This window comes from Rhea pennata, chromosome 21 (assembly GCF_028389875.1).
Source record: "Rhea pennata isolate bPtePen1 chromosome 21, bPtePen1.pri, whole genome shotgun sequence".
In the NCBI taxonomy this organism is placed as follows: domain Eukaryota; kingdom Metazoa; phylum Chordata; class Aves; order Rheiformes; family Rheidae; genus Rhea; species Rhea pennata.
In genome coordinates, this window is record NC_084683.1 from 2761337 (window position 1) to 2784150 (window position 22814).

At 53.0% G+C, this 22814-nt stretch overlaps 1 protein-coding gene and 1 pseudogene across 1 annotated transcript; both read right to left on the reverse strand.

Annotated features, from left to right (window-relative positions):
* The window catches only part of LOC134149703 (capping protein, Arp2/3 and myosin-I linker protein 2-like), a 266237-nt pseudogene extending 243704 nt beyond the window's left edge, over nt 1-22533 (reverse strand).
* Nucleotides 323-1142, reverse strand: LOC134149660 (exosome complex component MTR3-like). The gene is given in 4 exon segments (XM_062592894.1): nt 323-450; nt 453-517; nt 519-1034; nt 1036-1142. Coding segments are annotated over 4 exon segments (816 nt in total).
* Nucleotides 22534-22814: the final 281 nt, after the last annotated feature.

The following is a 22814-nucleotide window of genomic DNA, read 5'->3' on the forward strand; positions in this document are numbered from 1 at the left end:
GGGGCTGCTTTTGGGGGGCTTAGGTGGTGTGAAGGCCGCTCAAGGTTGGGGGGGCCTCTAGCAATATGGACGGGCTGCTCAGGCAGGAGCTGGGGTGCACTGGGAGGTCTGTGGTGCTGTGAGGGGCAGCTCAGGAAGGCTCTGGGGGTCTCTGGCAATGCAGGCGGCTGCTCGGCTGGGCTCCTGCAGGCTCGGGCAGTGGGGGGCTGCTCCAGAGAGGCCTCTGGCAGTGCAGGGGGACAAATCCGGGGGCTCTAGCTGTACGAGGCCACTCTGCTGGCCTCCGGGGCCTGCGGCAGCGGAGGGGGCCCTTCAGGCCGGCTCAGGCAGTGGAGGGAGTGGCACGGCACCAGGCAGCGCGTAGGAGGCTCTGCCGCAGCACGGGGTAGAGGCGGTGGCAGCCATCGAGGCCAAGGCGCAGGGCCTGGGCCCAGCTGTCAGGCTGCCCTGGCCACAGCCCAGCAGCCCCAACACCTGGTTGAGGGAGGGCAGTAGGGCCACGGTGAGGAGGGCGGCGGCGCTCCTCGGCCTCACTAGGCTGCAAGAGCCAGCAGGCAGCGGCGGCACCGGGCGGCCGGCACAGGCCACAGCCCACCGCCAGCTCGTACATCTCCACGCCGGCATTGGCAGGCACCAGCATGGCGGCGCTGACGGCGGCAGCCAGGGCGGAGCCACCGTCCTGCAGCAGCAGCGCGCTGATGGTGAGGCGTGCGCGTGGGTAACGCGTCAGCTGCACCGCTGGCTCCAGCACCTCACGCAGTGCCGCTGCCATCGCCTCGTGCTCTGCCGCTGCCTCGCGTGCTGCTGCCTGCCGCCCACGCCCGGCGAAGGGCGCGCGACGGAACTCACACACCAACCGCCCCATTGCCGCCGCACCACCCGGCTCCGCCACCGCGGCCGCCTCGCGCGGGCCCCAGGCAGCGCACAGCACCTTGGTGCCACTCGCCAGCTCCACGTAGGCCGAGCCCTCGGCTTGGCTCAGCAGCCCCATGTGAACGAACAGCGGCCGCAAGGCGTACGGTCCCGCACCTCCTCCCCTCCTCCTCCTTTTCCTCCTCCTCCTCCTCGGCTGCCGCTGCTGCCCACACCTCCGGCGGCTGCGACTCCCCGAGGCCCTGCAGGCGGCGGTGATCCAGCGGCATCCTCCGGCCAGCCACCCCGTGAGGAAAGCAGGGAAAGAGGGAGGGAAAGAGGAGCCCGGCCCGGCCCCCCAAGCACAGCCAGCGGTGCACACGACAGGCGGCCTTCATTAGCCGATTTGAACCTCCCCCTAGTGCCCCCATCCTCACCTCACTAAGAAATGCAGTCTCTTCTGCACATCCTTGTTGGGAGCTGTCTGCACTTTCACTTTGGCATCCAGGTCAGACAGCAATTTCTTGAGGCTGTCTACTTTCCTGAGGGCCTAGCAGAATAAAATTCAAGTTATGTTTTGCAGAGAGAGTTACCAAGCTGACCTCTGCCCAGAACCATATGCTGCAGTTCCAGACACGGAGACTCCTTGCCATTCCCACACTCAACGGAGAGCACAGTACCAAGCCCGAATAAATTCTGACACTTACGCCCCCAAGAGGACTTTAGATCTGCAGCCTATCCTGCAAATCAATGTGAGCTCGCCCTACAGTCACCTCTGGGATCCACCCTATGCCCTTCTGCCCCACTAACACGGCAGCTAGAGCTTAGACTCCTCCAGTTCTCTCCTCCAGCTATGTCATACACAGAGACTTCCAGCACAACCTTCACTGACAGCAAAATCCTTTTCTGTGACTGGGCTGGTGGAGTTCAAGCCAGGAGTCCTTTACGTACTCAATACCCTGTGGCGTCGAGTTATCGCAGTAGAAATACTGGCCAAAATTGACTGAAAGGAACCTCGGTAGAGGGTTACCATGTGTGTGTGCATGCTCCAGTGATTTCCTGCAGTGTACAGGTTTCACAGAAGATTATGTCCTGCCTCTCCCTTACCTTTCGAGATTCAGCACCGGTGACTGCAACTATCCTCCGGATGCCTTTAGCAATTGCTTCTTCTGACACAATCACAGCATTCAGCTGCTTGCTGGGACTGGCAGGGTTGCATCTGTGGTCCCAAGGAGCCACAATAAGCCTCTTCCCGTAGTATCAGTAGCATGAGGACTATTGTGTCAAGACCACCCGGCACAATGTGAGAAGGATGCCCTTCCCATGCTACCTGAGCTTTGTGTTCATTTGCAGGGCTTTGGCTAGCATCTTGGCACCGGTGTCTCCCATGGCATTGCTGCTGATGTCCAGAGCAATGAGACTGGTGTTACTGCCCAGGGCACTGAGCAGGACATTGGTTCCCAGCTTGAGGCGTGACTCAGCCACTGACAGGGACTGGAGAGTCTGGAAGGGGGAAGAGGAGGGAGAGATGTGTCTGTCATGCCAAACTGGACAGCATCCCTGGAGCGGAGTCTGCACAGAGCCCTGTGGTCATGGCGGTTGATGAGAGGCAGGGCACAGGCAGGATGGCTGGGGCAAGTAAGGGCCCCTGGTGCAGCAGGAGGTACCTACACAGTCATCCTCTTGGGTAATCTGGACAACGCGGTGCAGGACATCCACGAGCCCATCTCTGCAGGAGAGGCAGATAGTTATACATGCATCCCAGCATCACTTCCCCCAGAATGGCAAGAACAGCTGGCAAAGCTCAATCCTTCTGCCTTTGCCCAAAACCACCACACATCTGTCAGCCTCCTTCCTGACTCCTACCTATGTTTCAAGAGGCTGTGACCTGTGTCTGTGATGCCTGCTCTCCAGCACAGACTGGGTCAGGAGCAGGTGACAGTCCCCCCATGAGTCCCTGGTACAGTAGAGCAAGCAGGCCTCTGAGGGAAGACGAGGCAATTCCTTGCATTCCGGATTGGCCCAAGGCTCAGATGGAGAGAGAGAGAGAAGTGAGGCAGGTGCGTGGTGCTAGAGCAGCCACTGGCCTGAAGACAATGCCACAGGTTGCACTTACTTGGATTTGATGTTAAAGTTTTTTCCCAAAGAGACATGCCTAATGGACTTGTTTCTGCCAATAGACAGCACCAGCGTCACCGTATCAGAGTCAAAACCTGAGAAATGAGTGCAGCCATGAGACACCCAGTAGGATGCTCTGAGTAGTCTAGACCACAAAAGCTGGACCAAGGTGATTGTGTGGCCCACAAAGGGCAACCCACAGACCTGCCATACTGCCCCAGTAGGCTGGCAGAGGGGAATCCCAGGCAGACCCTGAACATCTTCATCCTCTTCATGGCTCTCCCACGGAGGGCAAAGACCTATTCATCTGCCCCTGAGAGGGCAGGTAAAACCAGGGGCTGAGCGGAGTCTCACCCAGCAAATAAATATCCCGTGTGAGAGTCTTGCGATTTGGAACTAGGGTGGCAAGGCTATGCTGAGCTGCAGGGAACACTTACGGGGCTACAGAGGAATTGCTTTCTGCTGCCTTCTCCCCTCAGCCCAGAATCCCAGAATGCACCCAGACATCCTTCCTGTAGTTAGGGCCTGTACCCCCATTCTCATGACTAGAGCTTTCCCAGGAAAATTCAGCAAGCAAAGGTTATATCCTATCGACAGCAAAACACAGAGTATCCCCATACTCCCACTCTGGTGATCCCCAGAAACTGGAAAGGAGGTCAGCAGGACTCCAAGGGACTGGTGAATCCCAACGCCTACAGAGGAGGTCAGCGGGTTCCCAAGTGGCTAGAGTGTGGCTTATGGCCCTGCTGCTGCACATGTATCTGGGCAGGGACCTCTCACCCCATTACTCCACCGTCCCAGGGCAAGGGGCACCCAAGACCTACCAGGCAAAGCCCAAGACAACATAACTCCAAGAGGAGTTTTCTCCAGCCCACTGCCACAGATTTGTCCTTGACTGCCTTTGCACACACAGAGTGATGGAGCTGTGGCCAGGGAAGGGCCCTCCCTGGCATCGTCATCCTCCATGCAACCCCCATCCAAAACAGCAGAGAAATCAGTGGCATGCCAATATGCTATAAGAGTCCTTGATCTTTGCAAAAGGGGTACTGCATTGGCTATGGCCAATTTTTAAGGGGCATCTGTCTTTCCCTCTCCTTTTTTTAATTTTTAACTGGAGCACGATGGAGCAAACAATTGCTGTTATTAAGTGACCACTGCAAAGTCTGCGGTGCTGAGATATTAGCTGGAGGACTACTGGGCTGCATGCAGCTCTTAAGCGCCCACTATCCCTCCAGCACAGAGTTTCTATTTGGGGAAAAACAAAATAAAACTACATTTTGGAAAAGGTTGGCTAGAGATTTTTGGAAGGCAGCAAGTTTTTGGAGCATTTGTGAGTCAGGGAAGCCATGAGCTAATTTTGCACAAGTTTCTGAATGACTGCAGAACACGTCAGCTTTCCTAGAGTGATCCAGCTATAGAGGCACTTCATGATATACTGTGAGATCTTTGTGAGGCCAGTTTAAGATATTACAAGGGCTTGCAGGTGGAATTAAAAAGGCTGTAGAACTGATGCTTGCGATAAGTAGGATTGCTCTCTCGCAACCCTGTGGCTTCAGAGGCTGTGGCAGGCTGAGGTTAGACGGGGCAGGGATCCTGTCAGGGATTGAGTTTCAGCTCAGACAAAGCTTTTAAACATCTTGGTTAATTTCAAAACTCGAGCTTGCAATGTTAGATTACTTTGAATTAAGTGAACTGTAGAAGTTTGTGGCAAGAAAGATGTGAAATGAGAATTATACAGAGCCTGAGGAAAGAGAAGTCAGTAGCCAAATAAGTTATCCCGCATCCTGTGATGAAGATGCTATCCTTCAGCTGAGTCTTGATCGGGTCCATCCCATTCCCCAGCACAGATGGAGGAGGATTGCCCTTCTCTTAGTGATACTGGGGCACACATAAGCCCTGGCCGCTGCTGGAAAAGAGCCTGGGTCCTGGTTACCTGCTCCACTTAAAGGAAAGCTACCAGGGGAGCTGAAGGCTCAGAGTACATGCCCTGCCACGGGGCTCTCAAATGCTGCAGCTTTTGCATGGGCATCATCTCCTGTCATTCCCTGTGCCAGTCAAAGCAACTGTGGTGCAAATAACCCAGTCAGATCCCCCACAGAATCACAGAACCATTGGCTCTAGGTGACCCTGCTTGAGCAGGGAGGTTGGACCAGATGATCTCTAGAGGTCTCTTCCAACCTTACTGATCCTATGATTTTATGTAAGCTGATGAAGCGCAGGCTAGATGAGCAACCAATGAGGTTGGCCTTTGGCCTTCTTGGCCACAAGGACACATTGCTGGCTCATAGTCAACTTGTCATCTACCTCAACTCCCAGGTCCTTCTCTGCAGAGCTGCTTTCCAGTAGGTCAGCTCCCAGCTCATACTGGTGCCTAGGGTTATTTCTCCCTAGGTGCAGGACTCTGCACTTGCCCTTGTTGAACCTCAGGAGGTTCCTCCCTGCCCAGCTCTCCAGCCTGTCCAGGTCTCTCTGAAGGGCAGCACAGCCCTCAGGTGTATCAGCCACTCCTCCCAGCTCAGTATCATCAGCAAACTTGCTGAGGAGGCATTCTGTCCCTTCATCCAGGTCGTTGATGAGCAAGTTGAACAGGATGGGACCCAGTACTGAGCCCTGGGGGACGCCACTAGCCACAGGCCTCCAACTAGACTCTGTGTCACTAAGCACAACCCTCTGAGCTCTGCCATTCAGCCAGTTCTCAATCCACCTCACTGTCCAGTCATCTAACCCACACTTCCTGAGCTTGCCTAGGAGGATGTTATGGGAGACAGTGTCAAAAGCCTTGCTCAAGTCAAGGTACGCAATGTCCACTACTCTCCCCTCATTTACCCAGCCAGTCATTCCGTCATAGAAGGCTATCAGGTTGGTGAAGCAGGATTTCCCTTTGGTGAATCCATGCTGGCTACTCCTGGTCACCTTCTTTTCCTCCATATGCTTACAGAGGACATCCAGAATGAGTTGTTCCATCACCTTCCCAGGGATGGAGGTGAGTCTGACTGGCTTGTAGTTGCCTGGGTCCTCCATCTTGCCCTTCTTGAAGACTGGAATGACAACGGCTTTCTTCCAGTCCTCAGGCACCTCTCCGGTTCTCCATGACTTTTCAAAGATGATGGAGAGAGGCCTGGCAACAATGTCCGCTAGCTCCCTTAGTACTCCTGGGTGCATGCCATCAGGGCCCATGGATTTGTGGATGTCAGGCTTGCCCAGAAGATCTTTAGAGATCCTATCCTCCTCAACCAAAGAAAAGTCTTCCTTTCTCCAGACTTTCTCCCTTACATCCAGGATCTGCGATTCTTGAGGGCTGCCCTTAGCAGTGACGACTGAAGCAAAGAAGGCATTCAGTAACTCTGCCTTCTCTGCATCCTTCGTCACCAGGGCCCCCACCCCATTCAGCAGTGGGCCCACATTTTCCCTAGTCCTCCTCTTGTTACTGATGTATTTGAAGAAGCCCTTCCTGTTGTCATTAACATCCCTTGTCAGACTCAATTCCAGATGGACCTTAGCCTTCCTCACCGCATCTCTACATACGATGACTGCAATCCTAAAATTCCCCCAAGTAGCCTGTCCCCTCTTCCACATTCTGTGTACTTTCTCCTTCTGTCTGAATTCGGCCAAGAGCTCCTTGCTCATCCCTGCAGGTCTCCTGCCCCGTTTGCTGGACTTCTTACTCATACGGATGCACCGCTCTTGAGCTTGGAGGAAGTGATGTTTGAATACTAGCCAGCTCTCCTGGACCCCCCTTCCTTCTAAGGCCTTAATACATGAGATTCCTCCAAGTAGGTCTCTGAAGAGACCAAAGTCTGCTTTCCTGGATGAGATACACATGAGGACATTATGGGAGACAGTGTCAAAAGTTTTACTGAAGTCAAAGGAGACAACATCCACTGCTCTCCATCTGCCAGGCAGTCATTCCACCCGAGAAGGCTTTCAGGTTGCTTAAGCATGATTTCCCCCTTTGTGAATCCATGCTGACTACTCGTGATCACCTTCTTATCCTTTACAATGCTTGGAAGTAGTATTCAGGATTAGCTGCCACAGCACCTTTCCAGAGATTGAGGCAAAGCTGACTGGCCAGAAGTTCCCTCCTTCTTGCCCTTTTTGAAGACTGGAGGGGCATTTATTTTCTTCCAGTCCTCAGATACCTCTCCTGATCACCATGACCTTTCAAAGATGATTGAGAGTGGCCTTGCAATGACATCAGCCAGCTCCCTCAGCACTCATGGGTGCATCCTGTTAGGACCCATGGACTTGTGTATGTGCACATTTGGTGAGATGCCCTGTGCCATGTGGCAAGGTTAGCTGGTAAGTCGAGGCAGGCTTGATCTCTCCAGAGTGTTTGAAGAAATATTGGAGAAACTGCACTTGACTCTCTGTAGGCTCAGCAGTGAGCACAGAAGGAGCCAATGCCACACAGGCCCAATACTGCCTTGGCTCCGCTAAGTGTCCAGCTAACCTAGTCACCACTTTTGAAGCCCAGAACTGAACTCTTGTTACACGTTTCCCCAATAATTTTGCCATTTAACTAACTGATCCTGATGAAGTGCAGGAATTAGACTGCAATGGGTACATGGAAAATGAGCACTCATATATTTTTAACATGAGTCTGATGTTGCGTGGTTGAAATTACTAGAAGGCAGACCTGTACAGGGAAGAATGTCATGGACATGAGAGGTGAGGGCCACTGTTGCTGGCCAAAATTGGATGCAATGATGGAAAAGGTCTGGCGCATTAGGAGACTGCTGGATAGCAGGAAGGAGATCATTGTGGGGAAGAAGAGCACAAACAAGTCTTTTCCTGTCTTGGGGAAGGCGTGTAGGTTTTGTTTTTAGGGTAGAAAGACAAAAATCTCAGTGAAGTGATAATTTGCCTCGGAGGAATCCACTCCAGGTGTTTGGGTACTCACATCCTTGTGGAACACTGGTATGACTTGGTTGTCCTTTTGTACTTTGTCCACTAAACCTTTAGCTTAGATGCTTGCATAGCCTGTACTGTTGTGGCTGCTGCTAGTGAAAGACAAAGCACAGTCTAATTTTGTGTTAAGCAGCATGGTCAAAAGGTAGACAAGCATAGAAGGCGCGGCCCTAGTTCAAGGTGGGGGATTTCACAGCCTTCTGCTGAGACAAAGCTCTGGACACCAGGTGGGCACCAGAAAGTGGGTACACTTTGAGCCTAGTATAGGTGTGCAGTCATAGGCAGGCAAGGGCAACAGGTCAGCTATGGCTCAAGAGTGCAAAGAGTATCTCTGACAGCCTGATGTGACCCTGCTCAACTCTCCAAAGCTGCTCCATCTCCCCAGGACACTTCTACAAGCTTAGGAGATGCTGGGTCTAACTCAGCCTCTGCCGAACACCCTGAGGCAATTGTGCCCACAGGTGGAGGACATTGCACTCCCAGATAAGGAAAAATGACCTACCGTTATCAGACAAATCCAGGTCACTGATGGAATTGGCATCAGAGATGAGATCCTGGATGACTTGGGCCCCCGCTGACCTCAGCTTGAAATAAACAGAAACATGTCAGTATATGGGAAGGTGCCAAGCCCTGCAAACATAAGCCTGCTGTCAGGAAGGTCACCTCAGCCCCATGGTAGTTGGGGATGGATCTTCCCATATGGGAATGAGCACCTGCCTCCCCTGCCATGGCCTCTTCCCCTCAGGGATGCACACCCCTAGGGATACAATATGATACCCTGACTGGAGACTGTGCCTCTAGCGCTGCTGGGCTCATACAACTCACAGGTATTCACTATACACAGGCTGCTCCCTCACCTCACAGCTGCTGAGATCCAGGTGAAGGTCACTGATGCAACTGTTGTACGCCAGTCCTTGCAGCAAAGCCCTGGAAAAGTCACCAAAGCCATTGGCTAGAGCAGTGTGGGTGCCAGCCACCTGCCGTAGGGCACCCTCTGTGGGCTGCCGAGTGGGACAAGGAGGATAGGGAAAGGGTTGTTTGCCAGCATGCAGAGCTCTGTATTTTGCCACTCTTATCCAGCATCCTCATCTGTCCCCTCTAACTTCAAAGTCCTAAGCCATGTCCCACTGGACAAGGCTCACCCATAATCTGCTCCCATTGGTAGGCCCAGAGCCTCTCTATCACCCTGCTGAGCCTCTACAGGGGTAACAGGGGTGGTCAGGCCCTGGAGCTGGACTCTGAGTGGCTGGATGTCTTGCCAGCATGCTGCTCCCATCTTACCTTTCAACATCTGGAGGCAGCTTTGTACCTGCCAGTGAAACATGCCTGAGGGCACAGGCCTTGCTGAAAAATTGCTTGATGGCAGGAGAGACATCTTTCACCCTCCTGAAGGGAAAAGCACAAAATAGCATCATCTTCTGTGCATGCCTATAGCTGGCACTGGCTGCCCACTGCCTCAGGAGATGCCGGGCAGTCACTGCCAACTGGGCCATGATGAGCCATGGCACAGATTCCCTCCCTTTCATGTGCTGGGCTTACTTGTGTGAGTACACATTTTTGGAAAGATCCAGATGGACAAGGCTGGTGCAGCACCCATGGGTCAGTGCTCCAAAGAGCTGCAGGAGGGAGTAAGTTGAGATAGGTCAAGGATCCAGCTAGCACCATGGCACCTCATGCATGCCAGATGAGAAGAGACAGTGTGGGAGACCCTAAGGTAGGAGGTCTGCCCATGCTGGGGCTGCCAGCTACCACCATTGCTCCCAGCTCTCTTCTTCCTCCTCCTGCTGAAGCTGGTGTCTCCCAGCCCACCCATGCCACGGGATGCAGAACAATGTATTGCTGAGCTGGCTGCCATCATACCCCTCTGACCCAACAAGTTTCCTGTTCCTGGGCCTATGCAGTCCCATGCCACATAGGATGCAGGTAGTGGGGCTGGGGACACCTGTTGGGGTGTGGCACAGCTTCTGGAGCTGGGCACTGATAACTATCTGGGGTCCCCCTGCTTGCGTACTCACAGTGTCTAAAGAGCAGTCAATGCCAGACAGGCTGAGGTGAGAGAGTGAGTGGCACCGGCAGAGGAGGTTCTGCAAACTCTGTCAGGAGAGAGGATTCAGAAGCTCATCCAGGACCCCTGGTATCCACCTTGGGTACCCTCTGACTCCCCATTCCGCAAGAATCCCAGCCAGTCTGGCCAACTTCCTTCCTTCTAACTAGGGAGCAGAAGTGAAGACGGTGATGAATCACACGGTGACCCACACTCCATGCATGGGCCATTCAGTCCCTGGGGTGTCTCCTTGCTCAAGATGCCATCTCCAATCCTCACGTGAGGACAGTGAGGTGTCTCCACAGCAGAGTCCCACAGCTGCTGTCAGATAGGCAGGAAGATGTCACAGCCATGGCTTTCCAGAGAGCCAAGCACCTCTGCGCAAATGCACCTGGGGATGCCAAGCAGCTTGGTTTCAGACCCTCCAGCAACAGCCACTTCTGAGTGCCTGGGCCACTACAACGCAGAGATCAGCCTCTGAATGAACCAAGGCAAGCCCTCTCAATTCTCTCCTAGGAGCAGCAAGGCCACCAGAGGAAGAGGTGCCCCCCATGTGTGCAGGAGACAGTCTATCCTACAATGTCAGAGCATTGACCCTTCTCAGCACTCACACTAGTGTCATCCATGGCCAGGGTGCTGGGGTTCCCGGAGAGGTCCAAGTGCCGGAGGGAAGAGCGGATGCCTTCATTAGCTGCTAGAGCCTGGCATAATGTGTTTGTTCCTGCTTGAGGGTAGGCCAAAAAACAGATGCCCACGGATCTTGGACAGAGTGCATCCCTGCACTGTGGAGAGCCATGGAGCAGAAGAGGGGCAATTTCCTATGTCCAGGGCAGCAGGACATTGTGTTCTTGGACATATCCTGTGCATGGCATCCCTGGGGGACTGTTTCTTCTCCTCATCCCGTGCACCCAAGTATGCTATGCCCAGCCAGGCTTTGCAACATCATTTTGGAGACATTTTATTTGCCGCCAGTGGTGAAGCTGCTTCTGGGCAGAGTGTGCCATTCTCCAAAATGCCTCATCAAGGGCACATGGCCCCCAGCCCACCCATGCCATCCCCTCTGGGAGATTCTTTGATGTCAGCCTGGCCCCGCTGAGCCATAAATGCTGTGGACAGAGTCAGTCTGACTGGCCTCCCCACTGGGACCTGAAGGGGGCGGGGGGAATATTGTCTCAGGGCTGTACCTTTAGCAGTGAGTGATGTCCTGGCCAAGTTGAGGCTCTGCAGGCCCTTGGCCTCTTCTCAAAATGCTGGCTGAAGGCAATTATCCCTGATGGAAGAGTAGAAAGCCCTGAGCAGCCGTGACAGCGCAAATGGGGGTCTGGGTGCCTCCGCCACCCTTAAGTATTGTCCCCACAGTGCAGGCCAACAAGGACAGCTCTCTGAGCTGCTTGCTGCAGGCACGGCAACAGTGATGAGTGGCTTGGGCTGCCTTGCAAGTGCAGAAGGAGGCCATGGGTTGCTCCACGTGCTCGTCATCAGGCTACACAGGGAATTAGGGGTTGAGAATGGAGCCAGCCCCTTCCTGTTGCTTTCCCCATAGGCACTTACAGGCAGGGATACAGAGCTGCCTTTGCCCAGCTGCCAATGGGATACAGAGTTGGGGAAAGAGATGAAGGGAAGGCAAGGACAGGAGAAAAATAACAGTTTGCATGAGCTTAAACACATCTGCTACTGTGAGGTGTGGGGTACCTCTGTCTTCCAGCTGGTTGCCAGCAAGATTGATGGTGTGCAGCACAGAGTCAGGATGTCTGCTGAGTGCCTGGGCCATCCTCTGAGCAAAGTCACTGCAGAAAGAAGGGCTATGTGTCTGACAAAAGTACAGGCACCATTGAGAGGCATGGCTGCCCACTTTGCAGCCATGTGGGGATGCAGCACTGGCTCCTACGAGGATGACAGGCTCCATCCAAAAGCAAAGTCTCACCAAGGCTGTGTCAGGTCTGCTGGCCTCCAGGCTGTGGGAAGGCTGCTGTTCAGTGGGCTCTCACCCTGCCCAAGCTATGTGGCATCAGCACCCCAGTTGCAGGGACATCCAGCTCTGGCATGGGAGTGAGCTGGCCTACGCTGCACTATGCATGCAATGTGAGCTGGGCAGGGCTGCTAAGATCCTGCTCAGCACCATGCCAGGGCTCTGCATCCTCCTGACAACACGGGCAGTCCAGCTCTGCTGTCTTCTACCCATACAGGGCAGGCTGCAGGGCCTGTGTGTACTTTAATATTTCAGTGACCTTATTAAGGAGCCCCACCAGTCCTAAACTGGGAATCCCTCTGACATCCTTAGATCCCTCAGCCACTTTAATTAAGGTGCAAGCCCTGCCTCCAGCACAAATCAGTGCTTCAGCACCTGTGAGGGAAAAGCATTCCCCCTCCTCCAGCCTCCAATTTACAAGGCAGGAGTTTGTTCTGTTAGATGCAGGTTGACATGGCTCAAATGCTTTATCTAGGGATTCAAGTCTGACCAAAACTGTTACTGTTTTAACACTTTGAGGACATAATCAGCCAAATAGCTGGAGGAAAGATAGAGGAAGCTCCCTGTGCTGACCAGAAGAAATTATCTAGTGCCGTCCGGGATACATCAATAGTACAGAATACCCTCAGAAAAGCAGTGTATTTCCTTACAATTTTAGCCCCCTGTTTTCCAGCACCAGCTCCTCCAGTGTCACTGATTTGCTGAACATATACAGGAGTTGCTCTGAAATCTCCAGGTTCTGCAGATAAAGAAAGCCTTTCTGAAAGTCCATCCATCTCCAGCAGACACAGCTCCACCAGGACCTGTGCCACATGATGGGCACTCACCAGTCTGAAGTCCTTGCAGTAGAGCTTTGTGAACCACAGATTGAAGGACAAGGCAGCAACACGCAGTGCCACGTCTCTGCAGGGTGACAAGGACAAGGCAGTCAGGGGCCAGACTGAGGGTGGCTGCCTGACAAAGCAGCCAGTTGGGCCCCACTCACATGCACCCCTCCATGGAGCACAAGTACAACTGCCACAGGGTGCACAGCCACAACCACACAAGCATGCACAAACACAATCTCCCCAGGGCACATGCACACAACTGCTTCCTGGTGCACTGCCACAACCACCCCGGGCTGCACAGGCACAGCCACCACTGGGTGCAAAAACAGTCACCCTGGAGCATGCAAGCAAAACTGCCTCCTGGTACACAGCCACAACAGCTTTGGTATACCCAGCCACAGCTGCCCCAGGGTATACCTCCACAAATGGGCCCAGGGTGCACAAACACAGTGTTCACCAGAGCAGGACTGAGCAGTCAGGCTAAGGCATTTTTGGAGAAGGCCTGTGAGTTTAAAGCACCTCAAAAATAGAGCTCAGTTTTACCAGATTGTTCCCGTGAAAAGAAAATCAATCAAAAATTTGGATGTCCCCATCAGAATGTCCATTTTTGTTTAAAACTCATCTTCATTTAAGGAACAGTGCATGTTATGCTTGACTGAACAGGAAGTTTCTTTCTGACTTTCTGGTCCAAAGAAATATCCAAAAAATGTCCCCATTCAGGTGGACCAAACACCAAAATTTTCCCCAAAATGAAAAGCCCAAACCTTCTTACTATTTCCCAGTTGGTAGATGAGAGCCTGGCCAACTACCTTCTCCGACAGATAAGCCTTCACTCCTTCTTTCTAAGGTCACATCTCTGGATATGTCTATATCTATCTAAATATGTCTAAATACATAAGTATAGAGGGATTGGAGGACCCTGCTGATGGGAAGAGCTGCTAGGGCAACCTGAATGTAAGGCTCAGGGCACAACCTGAAATCATAGCCTCATTACAAGGCCAAAACTCTGTAACAGCAACCTGGGGTACTAGCAGGGCTGCAGTCTGGAGGGGAGACAGAGAATTGCAAATTTTTGCAGCTCTTTTAGCAGAGCTGGTTGTTTTGCATAAGGAAACACCTGACAGACACAAGCTGTGAAAGGCTGACAGTCTTCAGTTTTCACCTCCTTAGCTGGTTCTTAGGGTTATATAGATGTTAAAAACAGATTAGGGAAGTCTCTCTGGCCTCTTGGGACAGTCACCCGGAGGGACAGAGGTGGCTCTCAGAGGGAATTCTCCTTCTAATTTGGAGATTTCTCTGGGGAAACATCTGCCCGCAGCCAGCAGGACATAAACCTACCATCCTTGGAACACATGGCCATCCTTGAAGAGATAAAAACCTCCAACAAGAGAACAGAAAAGCTCCTGCCATGGACAGCGAGGAAGGAGACAAGTGCTGGTGGGTGCAGGGCAGCATGGCCAAGGTGCTTGAGAAATGGTGTGCTCCAGGATGCACCTGGTGGGGCTGAATGACTCACCGGCTCTCCAAGTGGCTGAAATCCAGTAGGTTGAACTCCCTGCAGTCTTGGCTGTCGTAGATGTTGTCCACATCCTGCCAGACAGACAGATACTCAGACAGGGCTCAGTGCCAGCTCTGGGGAAGGGCTTCGACATCTGCTAGCATGCCTGGCAAGCTGTGCTGTCAACGGAAGGAGCTATATTTTGCCCAGAGGCTGATTCATGGGGGGCCCTCACCCAGAACCCATTTCCCATGGTTCTCAAGAGCCTAAACGGATGCTGGGAGCCTCATGCCTAAATCCAGAACCTGAAACCTTCCTAGGGACAGAGGCAGCAAGAGCACGTGTCCCATACGGGTGCAACCCTATGTTGTAGTGGCTTCCTGACCGCTTTCACAAGGATTGGCCAGAAGAAGCCAATGAACCCCTTCTATGGTGGGGATGAGGGCCTGGAAAGATGTGAATTACAGTCACCTGGTGTCCCACAGGAGGAGGGGGACAGCCTGTGCTGCTGTGGCTGTGTCTCAGCATGGCCGGTTATGCTGTCACCAGCTCTTCTCTTTGGAGATACCCATCAGGACTATGGGTTTCCAAGGGCTTTTCTTATACATCAGCCTGGGAAGCTTCCTAATCCAAGGTAACTCATCCCTCTCTACATTTCATTCCACCACATCAAAAGAGAAGGGAGCACTCAAGCAGCGTAAAACTGTAATTTCCATCCCTGGGATGCTCCCAGCCCTCTGGGATGTTCCTTGACCTTGGCATACTCCCAGCCCTGGGAGGTAGCTGGTGCCCAAGATACTCCCAGCTCTCAGGATGCCTCTGCTTCCCGGAATGGCTGTGTGGCTGCAGAGTGGGGTGGAGGCACCAGCAAGCATCCCTCTGCCATGCCCTCCGAACAACCTGCTGTGATTATCTCCTTTCTACAGCGTGGGTCAGCTTACCCACTGTATCTCCTCACGAAAGGTAAAGCCATTGTAATCACATAAAGCAGCATAAGTCTCTGAAAACCCACCTGCAAAGAGAAGGCAGTATTTAGGGCACTGTGAGCAGACCTCCCCAAGGGAACACTGAGGAGACATTTAGGGTAGGCAGAAAGCAAAAAGTGGGAGGCAGAGGCTCTCCCTGCCCTCCTCAAAGGGGCTGCAGAGTCCTGCTCAGTCTACTGTCATCCTGAAAGGGAATGCACAACTCAGGGAGCTGAGGCAATAACTCTGCTCCCTTCACCTGATCCATGTAGGAAATCCTAGGTCCTTATTGCCTGTTCTCTCTCGGCATCCTTTTACTGAGAGGTTTTGTTTCCTTATAAACACAGTGCTTATGGCCATGGACTGTAAAACTAGGCACTGGGATGGCAGAGGTGGAGCTTGGCCTGCTCTGGAAACCATACCCGGGCCACATCAGCCTGCCTGGACATGGCATCTGGACTATATGCTGCTTTTCCCACGTCTCCTGTATGCCTGGCCCCAACATACTGCACTGCAAACATCACAGTTCCAACATCAGGCAGAAGCCCTCCCCTGCACATCACTGTGGCCTCCTCATTACGATTCCTTGTGCTCTTCCTAGTTTGTGGTGCTGGGGCACAGTCTGCTTTTCCAATGTGCCCACAGACATCTCAGCTCCACAACCCCACGATCCTAGAGATTGACCTAGAATCCAATTTCCATGCTGTAACAACCCCCCCTTGCCCCTCAGAAATGTCAGGCAAATTGTGTTGCTATGGTGGCAGCAGAGGTATGACAGGGTTATGTTCATGTAGTTGGTTTTTTTTTAGCAACCATCTTGCTTCTCAGTTTATGTTGGTCTAACTCTTCTCCCACTAAAACCCTTGGAGCTTTTAAAGTTCCTACCCCAAATAGCTAGAACCCAGGATTGGTGCTGCAGCAGTATCACATTAGGTAGATAAAACCCACTCTAGTTGCACACCCTCATGGGTAGACGCATCTGTGACTGTGCATCCTCACCATACAGCTATCCTGCTCCTTTCTGGGAAGCTGCAATCTCCCCAGCCTGCCAGATCGGCTCCTCACTCACACACCCTGCACCTCATTCCTACTCTGTGAGATGGGGTACGCTGGTGGAGAGTGCAGCCTGCCGGCAGGGCTCCTACAGACATAAGCCAGTGCAGGAGCTGCCTTGCCACCAGACGTGGGGGAGCCACAAATAGCCACTGACGATGACTGTGTGGATACTGGGTTGATCTCTGAGGTACTCCAACCCTCCTGCCCCTGTCTGGTATGTGTACAGGGAGAACAGCACTTACCACAGGGCCCTTGGTTGCTCTGCAACATTTCCTCCAGGGAGTCTGTGATCCTCCGTATCCTCTCGTACAGGTTGGGGGGCGAGTTCTTGAGCAGTGCTCTGGGGGAAGGACCAGGGAGCAGGCTGGGAGAAAATCATCCCCACCGCAATATATGCCTAACTATAACCCATTTGCCAGGCCCGGAGAGTGACCAAAAATATTCTTCCCGATGTGATCAGGGAACGAGGAACATTTGGCTTCCATTAGCAAGGTTTCCTCCTATTAAAGGGCCCTGTTGGACATTCAAGCTGCTTTTTGGCTCTGTCTGAGCAAAGAATGTTTCCTCCAAAGTGACATGGTCCCTCCAGTTCCTACATGTTAGTCCCTGAGGACATTGGAACCCTTACCCAGGGGACAAATCTGGGAAGACCTTCTTAAGTGACATGGTGACATGGATGACAACTTGCTCCAAATCATCAAATGACATAAGCCGGATGACATAAGAAGACGTATCTGTTTCTAGGACAACCTGCAGAGGCCAAAGGATGGGAAACATCTGAGAAAACTGGCAATGTGAGGCACCCCAAACCTGCAGACATGATGCTGACAGCAATTGGCTAGGCACTGCAAGGGCTGCACTCGTAATGCAAGCATCCAATCTCTGTAGTTATAATTCTAGCCAGAGCACTGTAAGTGGAGGTAAGGCTGAGAACAACAGGAATTTAGGATGAAATGGAGTAAACATATTGTCATGTGCCAGACCAAGGCATTAACACCCCCTTACCCTTCCCTTGGCCCAAGTGATTAGCTTTCAAAGACACAGTAACTGGCTAGTGGTCTGCCCTTTTCTTACCAAGAGCTTTAGAGATTGAAATGACCAAGACAGACCCCATTTGGCATTGATTTCAGTGCCTGAACTTGCTCATCCTCAACAAAACCTCCCTCCACCCTCAGAACTGCCTCCAGATCAGCTCTGCCTCTCGCTATCCTGGCAGAGAAAAAAAAAAGAAACCTCTTTGCCTGCACTGCTACAGCGAGCCCCTGCAAAATTGAGATGGCAGGGCCAGCAGAGCAGAAATGCCTGGGTCTGTGTACCCAACTGTCTGCCCAGGGTCCCATCTCTAGTGTAAGTGGTAGACAGCAATGTTGCATAGAAGCAGCTGGCTTGCTGCATCTGCCCATTCCCAGCTAAGGCACAGCCAGGTTGCTGTGTTGAGCAGCCCCTGATGGAGATTTCCTCCCTGAAATTGTCTCATCTGGTTTTGATGCTTTTTTAGCTTTTGTCTCCTACAAAAATCCCATGGCAACACATTCTCCAATTTAATTACACACTGAAATGTAGGAGGGAGATGACAATTATCTGCTTGGGCAGCATAAAGATGGAGCTTCTTTTCAGAGCAGGGCTCTATGTGTGACAGCAGGGCCAGTCTCTGCCTGCCCCAGCCAGGTGCTCAGACTGGCAGGTGAGTAACCACTGGAACTGTCATACAGCCTCAGGTCTGTGGTCCCAATGGAATGGTCTCAGAGACAGGCCAATGATCTGAAGTTAGCTGTTCTTCCACTTCCTTGTAAGTGCCCAGGTGATGCCGTCCTGTCCCCGAATCATTTGTCTCTGCTCGCATCCTTGGAGCATACCTCGGCAGAATGTGCCTCTCCTCCTGACACCCCCTCCCAGGATACGTGAGGCTCTAGCTCTTCCCCTAACTTTCCCACTTGTACTTCCCAGTCTGTGTGGAAGCTGTCAGCTGACACCAGGCATTTCCAGCCTCCTGATGCTATGCTGTCTGAAGGCTCATGGCTTCCTCTTCTGCTCTCTCTGCCTATCTCCTCTTTAACTCTGTGCTCCTGCTAAAGACCTCTAAGCAAAGCACAGCTCAAATACACATCCTGCTCCTAAGAGGATTGTCTCTCTAATGTCAAGCAGCAGAAGCCCTATTTGCAAGTCAGGGCTATCACTGCTGATGGTGCTTTAATGAGCGAAAGAGGTTAACAGGAACTGCAGCCTTGGTTTCAGCTGACATGTCCATTTTGGGACAGTCCATTCCCTCTCCTTCATGGTTTGTGCCTGCTACACCTACCATGCATGCATGCCTTGTTGTTAAGAGGATTAACAGGGCTTAAAACACCTTCCTACTAAATTTGGCTTTGCCTGTGTAAGCCAGTTGCAATTTATCACCTTGTCCCTGATGAGCGGGAGGTGTCACCCAAATGCCAAGGAAGGCAGGAGCTGCCTACAGCTCTCAGTAGTGATTTTGCAGCATGCATGGCCAGGTCTGCTGGAGGAGAGTGGGTGCAGACACCTGTATTCCCCTCTTAGCACCCCTGAGCGCCTCCCCTTACCTCTGGCTAAAGAGGGTGCTAACGTGGGCGAAGCTGTAAGAGGATTTCTTTAGAGGTGGCCATCGGATAAATATGGTGGGAAGCTCCCAAAGCTCTGCAGTGGTGACCCCAAATGTAAAACAGTGGGCAACGACTTCCCCCAGACCCTGCAGCAGGCTCCAGGCCAGGGTTTCCAAAGGGGGGGGAGATGAGCAGAATGTGCCTTGGCAATCCGGGTGCCAACATGCCCCACATGGGAATTGCCCAGGGAGGCTTTTCCAGTGAGTGCCACTCACCAGGCTGGACTCTCGCACTGTGATCTCTTGCACCTCCAGAAAGCTGAAACTGCTGTGCACCTAGTGGGAGAGAAGGGCTGGATCAGCCTCAGTGCTGACAGAGATGCATCAGCACCCTGGACTCCAAGCTCTTTCCCATGACCCAGGGCAGTGCCCAACCACAGCTTCTCCCTGCACTTGGCCAGAGCCCTCCAGCCCCCAAATCTCAGCCTGGCTGCCAGTGTCCTGATCTGAGCTCCTTCTCCCATTTTTCTATCTGACCCACCCTACCTCATGTGCCATAATGCAGCCCCTGATGCTGCTGCATGCTGCGGGCAAGCCCCACAGACTAATACTGCTCCCTGGGGCTTTCCAGACCTCCTGACCCAAGGTACCTGTGGTCACTATGCGGGACACCTGGTCCCGCACTGGGGCTGGCATCCCAAGGCAGCGAGTGAGGTCCTGCTGGGAGCAGCACGGGTCTACCATGGAGTAGAGGGACCCCAACACTTACCCTCACTGGTAGTGTCACCAGTAGCACATAGGCTCGCCAGGGGGTCAGCACCTAGACAGGAGAAAGTAGGGTGACAGGGGACTGGGGTAACACAGGAGCTGGCATCCTGTTCAGACTAGTGCCCCCGGCCACCCCCCGCCCCAGGCAACAGCCTTTCTGAAGCCCTGAAACCCAACAGCCCACTGAAGCACTTAAGTTGCTGCCTGGGGAAACCGGGGAGAGCATAAGCTGAGAAAACTTACTGGCTAATTCACACAATGCACTCTGTAACCTGCAGTAGGGTCCATCCTGTTTTTGCCCTACAAGGTGCTGGGAGGAGGGGCAGATGTGTGCCTGGCCCTGCAAGTCCTGCACAGGCAGGGAAGATCCAGACAGACAAATGTCTTCCATACCTCTGATGATACCATTTGCCCAGTCGGTTGGGTTTAACCACCCCCTTCAGTCCCTACTGTGTGTCTGGTTACCGCCCTACTGCACAGCCCAGAGAGGTAGAGACTGCTCCCTCTGTGCGCTGTGGGTTCGGGACCCCAATCAAGCTTAGGCTAACAGCCAAGGGATGGAGTGCTGGACCCTGAACGTACCAAGATGTAGTCATCATACTTGGATTTCACCTGCAGCTGGATGCTCTTGACCAGGAGGATCGTCTTCATCCCCAGGCAGGCAGTGATGCCCTCTGAAAAGACCAATGTCAAGTGTAACTGATCTGGCTGAAGCTAGGAGATGTGCTTAGTCCTTTACCTGTGATCTGGTGCCCAGGAGGGTGCATGGCACAGCATGCCCAAGATGGTCCCTGTGACCCCAAACACAGCCTGAGCTCCCCAGTCCCACACCAAGAATGAGTGCTCAGGTTAAGGGGAGAGGGATGGGATCTGGATGTGCATATCCCTCTGAGGAGAAGGTCCGTGCATGGCTCTAGCTCCCCTAAACCACAGTGGTGGCTTTAGCACCACAACATCACAAACCTCCTCCTTGGCAAGGGTGGGCATCCCCAGGCAGCATGGATCTGCCATCAAGTTGTCACAGACTGAAGGCACAAAGCACTCTTCCAGGCTACTTCGAGCAGGACACAGAGATGTGGTCCTTACCATGTCTGAGCCAAGAATAGATTTGTCCTCATGACGTGCCAGTGCCAGGCACTTCCATATAGTACTAGCTACATGCCCTGACACCCTCCCCCCCAGTTCCATCCTATGTTCATAGTGGCAACCCCTTGTGCAAGGCCATTTGAAAACTCCTGTCACCAGACACAGGTCCTTTTCTTCAATCTGGCCGTTCACCCCTTTTGGCGGAGAGGCTCTTTACTTTGTGGCCTTGCAGAAAGGAAGCAGTTAGTTTTGGTATTACACTCTCCCTCACAAACATGAACTGATTTAGCCCCACATCCCATGCACCTCCAGGAATTAGTTCTTCTCTAGCCACATCTGAAGGTAGACACTGATGACACCATTTGCTCTCCATGACTTTGCAGCAGTGCTGGATGCTGCATCAGACTGAGTTGTCGGTGCCGAACGGCTTTTCAGGAAAGCTGTGCACTTCCTCACAAACCTGGTTTGTATCTTGTCTGGTGCTCAGGTGATAGACACATTCACCTGCTCATTGCCATGTGGAGCCTTGGCTACAGTTGGGAGCAAGCACAGTGCTTGGATGCCACCAGTTTGCCCTCCAGGGACACACTGCTTGGCTTTCTTGTGTGGGATCCTTCAGGACTTCTCCCAGGGCTCACTTAGGGTTTTCTTAGGATGTCTGGCCTTTGACTTCCACATAATGTGTGTTTGCCTACCCACGCTAGGATTACACTGCACGTGCTTTGGAATAGCCTTGTTCATTGGAATCTGGTACTGTGCTCCACCTGGGTCCCTGTTTCTCTTCCTTTCTTCCTGCTCTTAGTCATAGGGTCAGTGGGGAGCTCTGCAGGTACCCTTCTGCCACAAGCTCCTCAGTGCCTCAGCTGAGTCCTGCCCTCTCCATGGTGCATCCAGGGAGGTATTCTGCCTTTCCATTATTTTGGAAATTGCCTTGGCCATGATGTACACCAGTAGTCATGTGTGCCGGCCTTCCCACATTTGCAATCCTATTGCTCCTGTGGTTGTTATAGACAAGCCTAAACCCCACTCCTGTTTACTGTCTCTCATCTTGAGCTTTGTTTCACCTCTCTGCCTAGCTGCTTCTCTCCTTCTCATGATTCAGACCTTTTGCTCAGAACAGGCTGTTGAGACTAGAACTGCAACTGCCCATTCCTTGCAAAGCAGACTATGTTTTCACAACGACACTGCTCCCTCTGGCCTTCACTGAAGCTGCAGGTAGCCCTGTTAGCTCCTCTGCTGGCAGTGGGGGCTGGTTAGCAATCCATGCCTTCCCATCACACTACAAGCAGCAATGGTGGCGGTGAAGCTAGGGCCCCTTGCCCTCCTGTGGTCATTTGTTTTTTCAGTCAGGTCTTGGAAGTCTGGGAACTTCCCCTGAAGGCCTGGTAGTGGCTAGTCACAGTATTTCACACATCCCTTCTGATGCCTGAGAGTCCCGGCAAGGCTGTAGGCCATGCCTCCCTGCCAAGCATGGTGCCAGTCAGGCTGTCCCACGGAACAGTTGGAGATCCTCTGGCTGGTGTGGGGATCCCAAGTCTGCAGGTGTGTGTGGCACCATCCTGCACCTGAAAACCCTGCTGGTCAGTGGAAGTCTCGGCAAACCACATCCCTGATGACCCAGCCTGTTATTAGGGGATGCTTTTGGTCTAAGCAGCACCATCAAGTGAACAGGTGTTGCAGCACCATGTCCGAGGCTCTGCTCAGATCCCCTTGAGCTGGGGTTGATAATAAACCCATGAGCAGCCCCAACAGCCCCAGCACAGACATGAGAACAACAGAGCAGGACCCAGATCAGCAAGTTCCATGTGGCAGCCAAGAAGCATTGAGGTGGATAACGCTTACCTTGCAGCTCAGCAGGGATCCCTCCGGGAGACACAGCCATTGCTGGGACCACAGCAACCACCCAGGGAAGGGCACAGAGGTATCAGGGCAGCATCCTTCAGCACAGCTCCCGCTTGGAGCAAAAGGCATCCTGCTTGGAGGAAGCGCTGAGGTTACCAACCAGCAGTGTCGTTGCCTCAGCACCTCCTCCCCCTTCCAGTGCTCGGTGCCTCTTCCTGCCCCGTCAGGCAAGATTTACTGAGTGAGCAAGAGAAGTGAAATGAAAGCGACAGAGCTAGTAGCCCACGCAGGCCCGCTAAACCCTGCACCCAAGCTGCCAGG